We start from the raw sequence: 12,214 nt of genomic DNA on the forward strand, positions 1-12,214 counted from the left end.
TAAAGTAATTTGCCACAGTAAATTGCCCCTAGTGTGTAGATGAGTGGCGGAATCTTGGAGAAAATTGATGAGAATGCGAGGAGAATTAAAAACTGGGATTACTGCGGGATTATGCAAATAGATTGTTGATCATTGGTGTGGGTTGATGGGCCTGTTTCCATACTGTATTGTTCTGTAATTCCATGACTGTGTTAAATCTGCAACTATTTGCCATTTTCAGCACAGTACTTCAGGTGTGTCTGAATTTATGTTTTGTTTACCACTACCTGTAAAACTCAGGCTCCTGAAATGCACTTGTGATAAAATAAAAATGTTTAGGTTAACCTGTTCTTGCAATCCCTACAAAATTTTGCAATTTAGCTCTTTTTTTATATACTTTTAGTCACCATGAGGTCTGGTTGTCATTAACCAGCCAGTATGTAATATCCATCCTCAATAGGACTTAAAAAGGTGGAGATGAGGCAAATTATTGGAAAAGATTCTTAGAAATAGAATTTATGACCATTTAGAGAAGCATAGTCTGAATAGGGATAGTCAGCATAGTTTTGAAGGGATAGATCATACCTCAGGAGCCTGACTGAATTCTTTTGAGGATATGATAAAGCACATTGATGATGTGGTGTATATGGATTTTAGTATGGCATTTGATGAGGTTCCCATTGTAGACTCATTCAGAAAGTCAGGAAGCATGGGATCCAGGGAAAATCGGTTGTCTGACTTCAGAATTGGCTTGCATATAGAAGGCAGAGGGTGGTTGTAGATGGAGCATATTCTGAATGGAGGCTGATGTCCACTGGTGTTCTGTGGATTTTGTTCTGGTACTCCTGCTTTTTGTGATTTTTATCAATGACTTGGATGAGGATATGGATTAGTAAATTTGCAGGTGACATGAAGGTTGGTGGAGTTGTGGATAGTGAAGAAGGTTGTTATAGGTTAAAATAGGATATTGACAGGATAGAGAGCTGCATTGAGATGTGGCAGATGGTGTTCAACCCAGAGAAGTGTGAAGTTAGTCACTTTGGAACATCAAATTTGAAAGCAGGGTTCTTAGTAGTGAGGAGAAACAGAGGCATCTTGGGGTCTCCGTCTATAGATTTCTCAAAATTGCCATGCAAATTGATAGGTTTGGTAAGAAGATGTATGGTTTGTTGACCTTCATTAGTCAGGTGAATGAATTTAAGAGCCGGGAGGTGATGTTGCAGCGCTATAAAACCCTGGTTAGCCAACATTTAAAAATATTATTTTCTGTTCTGGTCATCTCATTATGGGAAGGGTGTGGAGCCTTCAGCGAGGGTGCAGAGGAGATCTACCAGGGCGTGGAGCCTTCAGTGAGGGTGCAGAGGAGATCTACCAGGGTGTGGAGCCTTCAGCGAGGGTGCAGAGGAGATCTACTACGGTGTGGAGCCTTCAGCACAGGTACAGAGGAGATCTACCAGGGTGTGGAGCCTTCAGCAAGGGTGAAGAGGAGATCTACCAGGATGTGGAACCTTCAGCAAGGGTGCAGAGGAGATCTACCAGGATGTGGAACTTTCAGCGAGGGTGCAGAGGAGATCTACCAGGGTGTGGAACCTTCAGCATAGGTACAGAGTAGATCTACCAGGGTGTGGAACTTTCAGCGAGGGTGCAGAGGAGATCTACCAGGGTGTGGAACCTTCAGCATAGGTACAGAGTAGATCTACCAGGGTGTGGAGCCTTCAGCAAGGGTGCAGAGGAGATCTACCAGGGTGTGGAGCCTTCAGCAAGGGTGAAGAGGAGATCTACCAGGTGTGGAGCCTTCAGCAAGGGTGCAGAGATCTACCAGGATGTGGAACTTTCAGCGAGGGTGCAGAGGAGATCTACTACAGTGTGGAGCCTTCAGCAAGGGTGAAGAGGAGATCTACCAGGGTGTGGAACCTTCAGCACAGGTGCAGAGTAGATCTACCAGGGTGTGGAACCTTTAGCGAGGGTGCAGAGGAGATCTACCAGGGTGTGGAACCTTCAGCACAGGTACAGAGTAGATCTACCAGGGTGTGGAGCCTTCAGCAAGGGTGCAGAGGAGATCTACCAGGGTGTGGAACATTCAGTGAGAGTGCAGAGGAGATCTACCAGGATGTGGAACTTTCAGCGAGGGTGCAGAGGAGATCTACCAGGGTGTGGAGCCTTCAGCATGGATGAAGAGATCTGCCAGAGTGTGGAACTTTCAGCGAGGGTGCAGAGGAGATCTACCAGGATGCTGCCTGGATTAGAGAGGTTGAGTGAGCTAGGGCTTTTCTCTTTGGAATGAAGGAGGGTGAGGGGTAGCTTGATAAGATGATAAAGGCAGAGATCAAGTGGATAGCCAGAGACATTTTACCAGGGCTGAAATAGCTAATACAAGGGAGCAATTTTTTATCGTGATTGCTGGAAAGTAAGAGGAAAGATTTTTACACTTAGAGTGCTGGGTGCATGGAATGCACTGCCAGGGATAGTGGTGGAGGCAAATATAGTAAAGCAGTTAAGAAACTCTTAGATAGGCACATGGGTGGGGAAAAAAAGGGAGGGCAATGTAGGAGGAGACAATTAAATCAATCCTAGAGTAAATTAAAAAGTCGTCACAATATTGTGGGCTGAAGGGGTTGTAGTATTTAATGTTCTGTATTGTGTTCTTAAATGGATGCAGTTTTTGTGATGAAGGTATGACTTCATTGTTGTTACGTAAGGAATTTTAGGATATTGATACAGTACTGAATGAACAGAGTTATATTTCTTATTCAAAATAGTGAATAGCTTGAAAGTAAACTTACAGTTGATGGCAACACACTTAAAAGTTGCTGGTGAACGCAGCAGGCCAGGCAGCATCTCCAGGAAGAGGTATAGTCGACGTTTCAGGCCGAGACCCTTCGTCAGGACTAACTGAAAGAAGAGATAGTAAGAGATTTGAAAGTGATGGCATTCACATTTGTTTGGTGTACTTGTCCTCCTAAGTGGGCAGTCCTGATGAAGGGTCAAGGCCCAGAACGTCAACTGTTTATTCATTTACATAGATGCTGCTTAACCTGCATTTTGTGTGTGTTGCTTTGGATTTCCAGTATCTGCAGAATCTCTTGTTAAGTGGGAGAGGATATGGGTTTGGAAAGAGCAATGTCAAAAAGGTTTTGAGTTGGAATATATTGTGCCTGTGGCAAAGGAGTGCATATTGTGGGTGGTAGATAAGTGGCTACTGATAATATACTGTTGATTGCATTTCCCTAAATGTAAGTGGCTTGTGTATCGCTTGAGTTACAATTCATCAGGTGCTTCAGTTTATGGATTACAGAGAGTTGGAAAGTGGTACAAAGATACAGCGAGTTGTATAGCATTTAATATTCTCTGGATTTCATGTCCCGGCAGAGCAGCAAGGACTGGAATTTCTGGAAGCAATTCAGAAGGCACAGGATATATACTGTACATCTCAAAGAGGAAGAAATATTCTAAAGGCAAGATGACATAACCATGACTAACAAGAGAATTCAAAACAAGCATAAAAGCCAAAGAGAGGACATATAATGGAGCAAAAACTAGTGGGAAGTTAGAGGATTGGAAAGCTGTTTTAAAAAAAAAACAACAGAAGGCCACTAATAAGTCAGTAAGAAGGCAAGATGGAATACAAAAGTAAGCCAGGTGTTTAAGAGGATACCAAAAGTTTTTTCAAATACACAAAGTATAAAAGAGAGCGAGAATGGATATCAGACACTGAAAAGCGATGCTGAAGTGGTAATGGAGGGACAAGGAAATGATGGGCAAACTGAATAAGTATTTTGCATCAGTCTTCACTGTGAGAAGCAGTACAGTGAAAACCCAGGTGAAGTGTGTGAAGTTACCATTACTAGAGATAAGGTCTTGGGAAACTGGAAGGTTTGAAGGTAGATAAGTCACCTGACAGATTGTGTACACCCCAGTGATCTGAAAGAGGTGGCTGAAGAGATTGTGGAGCCTTTAGTAATGATCTTTCAAGAATCACTAGATTCTTGTCTGGTTCCAGAAGACTGGAAAATTGCAAATGTCTCTCCACTACTCAAGAAGGGAGAAAGGCAGAAGAAAGGAAACTATAAGCCAGTTAACAACAGGAATTCTGCAGATGCTGGAATTTCAAGCAACACACATAAAAGTTGCTGGTGAACGCAGCAGGCCAGGCAGCATCTCTAGGAAGAGGTGCAGTCGACGTTTCAGGCCGAGACCCTTCGTTAGGACTAACTGAAGGAAGAGTGAGTAAGGGATTTGAAAGTTGGAGGGGGAGGGGGAGATCCAAAATGATAGGAGAAGACAGGAGGGGGAGGGATGGAGCCAAGAGCTGGACAGGTGATAGGCAAAAGGGATACGAGAGGATCATGGGACAGAAGGTCCGGGAAGAAAGACAAGGGGGGGGACCCAGAGGATGGGCAAGGGGTATATTCAGAGGGACAGAGGGAGAAAAAGGAGAGTGAGAGAAAGAATGTGTGTATAAAAATAAGTAACAGATGGGGTACGAGGGGGAGGTGGGGCATTAGCGGAAGTTAGAGAAGTCGATGTTCATGCCATCAGGTTGGAGGCTACCCAGATGGAATATAAGGTGTTGTTCCTCCAACCTGAGTGTGGCTTCATCTTTACAGTAGAGGAGGCCATGGATAGACATGTCAGAATGGGAATGGGATGTGGAATTAAAATGTGTGGCCACTGGGAGATCCTGCTTTCTCTGGCGGACAGAGCGTAGGTGTTCAGCAAAGTGGTCTCCCAGTCTGCGTGGGGTCTCGCCAATATATAAAAGGCCACATCGGGAGCACCGGACGCAGTATATCACCCCAGCCGACTCACAGGTGAAGTATTGCCTCACCTGGAAGGACTGTTTGGGGCCCTGAATGGTGGTAAGGGAGGAAGTGTAAGGGCATGTGTAGCACTTGTTATGCTTACACGGATAAGTGCCAGGAGGGAGATCAGTGGGGAGGGTTGGGGGGGACGAATGGACAAGGGAGTCGCGTAGGGAGCGATCCCTGCAGAATGCAGAGCTTTTCATTCTAGGACGAGGGAGATGTCTTCCTTTTTTAAAGAAAGGGGCTTCCCTTCCTCCACTATCAACTCTGCTCTTAAACGCATCTCCCCCATTTCACGTACATCTGCTCTCACTCCATCCTCTTGCCACCCCACTAGGAATAGGGTTCCCCTGGTCCTCACCTACCACCCCACCAGCCTCCGGGTCCAACATATTATTCTCCGTAACTTCCGCCACCTCCAACGGGATCCCACCACTAAGCACATCTTTCCCTCCCCCCCTCTCTGCGTTCCGCAACCTGATGGCATGAACATCGACTTCTCTAACTTGCGCTAATGCCCCAACTCCCCCTCGTACCCCATCTGTTACTTATTTTTATACACACATTCTTTCTCTCACTCTCCTTTTTCTCCCTCTGTCCCTCTGAATATACCCCTTGCCCATCCTCTGGGTCCTCCCCACCCTCCTTGTCTTTCTTCCCGGACCTCCTGTCCCATGATCCTCTCGTATCCCTTTTGCCTATCACCTGTCCAGCTCTTGGCTCCATCCCTCCCCCTCCTGTCTTCTCCTATTATTTTGGATCTCCCCCTCCCCTTCCAACTTTCAAATCCCTTACTCACTCTTCCTTCAGTTAGTCCTGACGAAGGGTCTCGGCCTGAAACGTCGACTGCACCTCTTCCTAAAGATGCTGCCTGGCCTGCTGCGTTCACCAGCAACTTTTATGTGTGTTGCTTATAAGCCAGTTAGTCTGGTCTCAGTGGTTGGGAAGATACTAGAGTCAATTAATAATAAGCAGAATAGACAAAGGAGAATCAGTTGAAGTCTTGTACTCAGATTTTCAGAAGGTCCTTGACAAGGTGCCACACATGAGGCTGTTTAACCAGCTATGAGCACATGGTATTACAGGAAAGATTCTAGCATGGATAAAACAGTGGCTCATTGGCAGGAGGCAAAGAATGGGAATAAAGGAAGCCTTTTCTGGTTGGCTGTTGGTGACCAGTGATGTTCCACAGTGGTCTATGTTGAGACCAATCCTTTTGGCCTTAATAGTCAGTGATTTGGATGATGGAATTGATGGCTTTATTGCTAAGTTTGCAGATGATATGAAGATAGTTGGAGGGGCAAGTAGGTTTGAGGAAGTAGAGAGGCTACAGAAGGACTTGGATTCAGAGAATGGCAAAGAAATGGCATATGGAATACAATGTCGCGAAGTATATTGTCATGCACTTTGGTAGAAGAAATGAAAGGGTAGACTATTTTCTAAATGGAGAGAAAATATTAAAAAAAACTGAGGCACAAAGGGACTTGGGGGTCCTTGTACAGGATTCCCTAAAAGGTTCGTTTGTAGGTTGAATCTACGGTAAGGGAGGTAAGTGCAATGTTAGCATTCATTGCAAGAGGTCTAGAATATAAAAGCAGGGATGTAATTTTGAGACTTTATAAAGCATTGGTGAAGTTTGACGGTGTGTTGTGAGCAGTTTTTGGCCCCTTGTCTTACAAAGGATGTGCTGAAACTGGAAAGGATTCAAAGGAGGTTTACAAAAATGATTCCTAAATTGAATTGCTTGTCATATGAAGTGTGTTTGATGGCTCTGGACCTGTATTCACTAGAATTCAGAAGAATGAGGGGTGACATTATTGAAACCTCGAGAATGGTGATAGAGTGGATGTGGAGAAGATGTTTCCTATGGTGGGAGAGTCTAAAACCAGAGGACACAGCCTAAAAATAGAGGACATCCTTTTAGAATGGAGATTAGGAAGAATTTCTTTCGCCAAGGAGTGGTGAATCTGGAATTCTTTGCCACAAGCAGCAGTGGAGGCCAAGTCTTTATGTATATTTAAGGTAGAGGTTGATAGATTCTTGGTCAAAGCATGAAGTGAAATGGTAAGAAGGCAGGAAATTGGGGTTGAGAGGAAAATTGGATCGGCCATGATAAAATGGCAGAGCAGATCGATGGGCCAATTAGCCTAATTCTGCTCCTATATCAAAAAAAATTCATGTGGCTGGCCCAGTAAAATTTTTGGCTTACATTGATACCCAGAATCTTGATGGTTGGCAAAATGATGACACTAAATGTCAAAAGGAAACATCTTGTTTTGTGCTACTTACAAATTACGAAGATATGTGTTTACCATCCATTACCTAATCATTATTTACATTGTTTTCCTGCATTATCATTCAGAATTCATATGCACATGATAACCATATCACTTTGTACCAGGTCATTGTGACTTGTTTTAAAAGAAGTATGATCTAAAACAGTGTTTCTTGCATAACTGTGCCCTTTTAATGAAAGTATAACATGGTAACCAAAACAATTTTCTGTTTTGGAAGTACAAAACAGATCACTTTGATTTCCATTCACTTTGCAGCTGATGGAAAAAGTTTGGTATCTATTGGTTTGGATGACAACCATACTATCGTTGTATGGGACTGGAAAAGGGGAGAAAGACTAGCAACATCAAGGTTAGCATTTTGTATTCTTTATCTCAACTTATAACAATAAAGTTTTACAAATGATTTCGTTCAGTGAATCAGTTTTATACAGCTGGTGCGTGTTCAAAATTCCGTTTTTTAAAAAAAAGTATGTTTCTTTTCCTTAGGGGACATAAAGACAAGATATTTGTGGTGAAGTGCAATCCGCAGCATGTTGACAAGCTTGTTACTGTTGGGATAAAACATATAAAATTCTGGCAGCATGCAGGTATCCTTCATTGAGTTACATTGCAGAATTGAATAAGATAGTGCAGGTTGGTACCTCTTATCCGAAGTGCTTGGGGCCAGAAGTGTTTCAATTTTGAAATATATAATAACATAGATTGGGATCGCCATAATTTCCGACTCTGAATTTATGTGCTGCCAGTTAGGAATCTTTATCTTACACTTGTTCATCACAAATAGATACTTAACAGTAAAAATTATTACATAACATTAATTTAATGAAAATATAATGTGTACAGAGCAACAAAAGCAGCACAGCAGCATCAGGAGAATATCTGAACCAGCTGTCAAACAGCAACAAACAACGGCAGGCTTTCAGTTTCCACCTACCATGCTTTGTTTTGATTAAAGGTTACAGTACACTGTATTTGTATTTTACTTTTTTTTAGGTTTGATGTAAGGTATAAAAAGTCAATCAGTTTTGTAGACTTGTTCTGGTGTTAGATATTCATCAGTGATGACCTTGGCAAATACATCAATGAATTTCTCTGCTGGTTCATGATCAGCAGACGCTTTATCACCACAAATATTTAAAAATTTGATGCCGTGCTTTTTCTTAAATTTCTGCAACCAGCCTGCTGAGTATTCACAATTACCTTCAATTTTCAGTTCATCGTGATAGATCTTTGCTTGTTTCGTGATGAGCATACCACAAAGCGGCATATGTTCACTCCGACGCTGATGAATCCACTCTTTCAATACACTTTCGAGATCTTCAGTTTCCACTTTATGCAGTGTTTTTCTATTTTTCATTAACTTCTGTTCATTACATATGTGAGTTCACTTCTCAGAACTGTCTGTGTTGCACAGAGACCTGCACATCTCCTTCCCAGCGCCTTGTGGAATTCTTCATTTGTGACGTCACGTCAGTGTTGTACAAATTTTGAAGGTTTTTGGATTTTTGGATAAGGTGTACTCAACCTATATTAATATTTGTGCCTATAAAATGTTATTTCTAGTAGAAAAGTGTATGTACAGGTGTACGGTTAACTACTGAAAGTCAAAGAAATGATGGTAGAGCTACTCTTCCTGCTGGTAATTCAATGTGCTTTATAATTTGTAAAATTCTCATATACAGTTAGGCTTAATAGTCTTTTTTTTTACGTTGGCAGTATTTCAAAAAATCTCAAGTCACTAAACTATGCACATGGAAATTCATAAAACGCAGAGCACATTTTAATTCTCAGGTTGTGTGAGGGGAGTTTTACTGCATCTTTCTCATGTTCAGATAGATGGAGAGAGATTGGATTTAGGTGGTTTGATTATGGTTGTTTTGAAGCTTTCCTGTTAATATTGTGGTGAGCTAAATCAATGATTATAATACCCATGTGAGGCTTTGTTCTTTAAAGCTCAAGAGTCAATTGAATTTAACAGCTGTGAGATGGTTATTTCTGAACTTGGAAAAGCAGAGGGAAGGATTAGATATTGGATCCAGCAGACAAGTACTTTTCCTGTATACCTTTGGGGAAAAGTTTATTTCTTGATGGTTTTCACTCTCCCCTTGCTGCACATTCCTATCAATCCTCAAAAGCTAGTTCAAGAAGCAGGCCAACTTCTCAGTCTGGTCATATGCCAGATTGATGGCGTTCATCTGAAGCAAAACCATTTATCCTTCTCCTCTTAGATTCTGTGTGTGGAAAGAGTTCAAATGATATCCTGCTGCTGTTGGAACACTTTCATTACTTCATTTACATATAATCACACTTCAGTCACAGCTTTTTCTGAATAACATAGTATATACAGTTCTCAAATGGGAAATGTATACTGTTATTTTAAATTGCACACAAAAAAAATCACCCTTTGGCATCCAACAAAATCTAAAAATATCTTTAAAAACGGTGGGAAAAATCCATTAGAATAGGCACATTTCAAACTGAAAATACAAGAATGTCAATTTTTCAATCCTTTAAGAAATGAATCCAGTAACAAGGATCATTTCTTTTTTCAAAATGAAGAAATTACATTTCATTCATGGGTTTTACTGATAGAAAAAGTTAATTCTATGAATTAAATATCCCAATTATACTTATGCTATACAGACAAGCTTCTTTCTTTCTTTTTCAATCTTTTTTATTGAGTTTCAAATTGATAAACATAACAATGATAATGATACAAAGAGATGGGGATTACATTAATAATGGTTAACGTATACAGACACAGACTCCGAGTAACATATTTAATTTAAACCTCCCAATCTCTTAATAACTGAACATGAAAAAGATTCAAAAAAAAGTTTTTACCCCCTGCACTTAAAAAAAAACAAAACAAAAACTGGGCTGCCATATTTTATCAGTTAAGATCATTATTTGTCATTAACTCCGCTCCTCTATACACAAACAAAAAGTTATTAAAAAGGATTCAGAAAAGGTCAACTTACATCATTTGAAAATGTTGAATAAATGGCCTCCAAGTTTCTTCAAATTTAACTGAAGGATCAGTGGTACCACTCCTAACTTTTTCCAAATTTAAACATGTTATAGTTTGGGAAATCCATTGAAATGTAGTAGGGGGATTAAAATCTTTCCACTTAACTAAAATGGATCTTCTGGCTACTAATGTAACAAATGCAATAAAACGACAAGCTGAAGGGGATAAATGACTAAAGTCTATCATTGGTAATCCAAAAATTGCAGTAATAGGATGAGGTTGTAAATCAATACGCAAAACTACTAAAATAATATCAAAAATGTCTTTCCAATATTTTTCCAAAAGGGGGCAAGACCAGAACATATGTGTCAAGGAAGCTACTTCAGAATTACATCTGTCACAGACAGGGTTTATATGACCATAAAAACGAGCTAACTTATCCTTAGACATATGGGTCCTATGAACCACCTTAAATTGTATCAAAGCATGTCTAGCACACATTGAAGAAGTGTTAACCAGTTGGAGAATTTTCTCCCATTTCTCTATGGGTAAAGATACCTGAAGTTTTCTTTCCCATTCATTCTTAATTTTATCAGACATACCTAAATGTATTTTCATAATTAAATCATAAACAATTGCTATTAAACTATTCTGATAGGGGTTTAAACCTAAAAAAATTTCTGTAATTGCTGTTTGATGTGATATTGGAAAAGTAGATAAAATAACCTTCAAAAAGTTTCTAATCTGTAAACATCTGAAAAAATGTGATCTAGGCAAATTATATTTATTAGACAACTATTCAAAGGACATGAGACAATTATCCATGAATAAGTCACAAAACATATTATTCCCTTCATTTTCCATAAAAGAAAAGCTTGATCAGTTCTGAATGGTTGGAAGAAAAACTTGGATATAATAGGACTTGATAGGATAAATTTATTCAATCCAAAAAATTTACGAAATTGAAACCATATTCGTATTGTATGTTTAATTATTGGATTAATCGCTTGTTTATTCAGTTTAGTAAGTGCAAAGGGAAGCGAAGCCCCTAAAATAGAAGCTAATGAGAACCCCTGAACAGACTCACACTCGAGGTTCACCCATCGTGGACATTGAATTTCATCCAAATTTTGTGTCCAGAACATTAGGTATCGAATATTAATTGCCCAATAATAGAATCTAAAGTTCGGCGATGCCAAACCGCCATCCTTTTTTGATTTCTTTCAATATTTCTTACTTAATCTAGGATTTTTATTCTGCCATATATATGAAGAAATTTTAGAATCAATCATATCAAAAAAGGATTTAGAGATGAAGATTGGTACCGCCTAAAATAGATGCAGAAATTTAGGTAAAATAATCATCTTAATAGCATTGATTCGACTAATCAATGATAGGGACAATGGGGACCATTTAGTAAGCAGTTGTTTAACATGATCAATTAAGGATAAAATGTTAGCCTTAAATAGATTCTTATGCTTCTTAGTAATTTTAATACCCAACTAAGTAAAATAATCAGTAACCAGTTTAAATGGTGATCGTCTATAGATTGGAACTTGCATATTTAATGGGAAAAGCTCACTCTTATTAAGATTCAGATTATAACCAAAAAAACTACTAAACTGAGCAAGTAATAATATTACTGCAGGGATGGATTTCTCTGGATTAGAGATACATAGTAACAGGTCATCTGCATATAATGATACCTTATGCATCTCATTCCCACGAATAATGCCAAATATATTGGGTGAATCACGAAGAGCGATTGCCAAGAGTTCCAAGGCAATATCAAATAGTAAAGGGCTTAAAGGACAGCCCTGTCTAGTACCTCAAAAAAGCCTAAAAATGGGGGATCTTTGATTATTAGTAAGTACAGAAGCCAAAAGCATAGTATATATCAATTTAAATCCAAGATATGAATTTTGGGCTAAAATTAAATTTCTCAAGGATGTTAAATAAATATTCCCATTCAACTCTATCAAGCGCCTTCTCGGCGTCAAGTGAAATAACACATTCTGGAGTTTTAGATGAAGAAGTATATACAATGTTCTTCAACCTCCTAACATTAGAATACAAATAACGCTTTTTAATAAATCCTGTCTGGTCGTCAGAAACAATTTGTGGCAATACATTTTCCAATCTAATTGCTAATATTTTAGAAA

The 12,214-nt window shown here is 39.7% G+C and overlaps 1 protein-coding gene across 1 annotated transcript in view; it reads left to right on the top strand.

Annotated features, from left to right (window-relative positions):
- LOC134350550 (echinoderm microtubule-associated protein-like 6) overlaps nt 1–12,214 on the top strand; it is a 392,224-nt gene that overhangs the window by 242,609 nt on the left and 137,401 nt on the right. The window contains exons 16-17 of the mRNA XM_063055883.1: nt 7,337–7,430; nt 7,568–7,668. Of these exons, the coding sequence (XP_062911953.1) occupies nt 7,337–7,430; nt 7,568–7,668 (195 nt within the window). The remainder of the gene's footprint in view (nt 1–7,336; nt 7,431–7,567; nt 7,669–12,214) is intronic.

Source organism: Mobula hypostoma, chromosome 8 (genome assembly GCF_963921235.1).
Source record: "Mobula hypostoma chromosome 8, sMobHyp1.1, whole genome shotgun sequence".
Classification (NCBI taxonomy): domain Eukaryota; kingdom Metazoa; phylum Chordata; class Chondrichthyes; order Myliobatiformes; family Myliobatidae; genus Mobula; species Mobula hypostoma.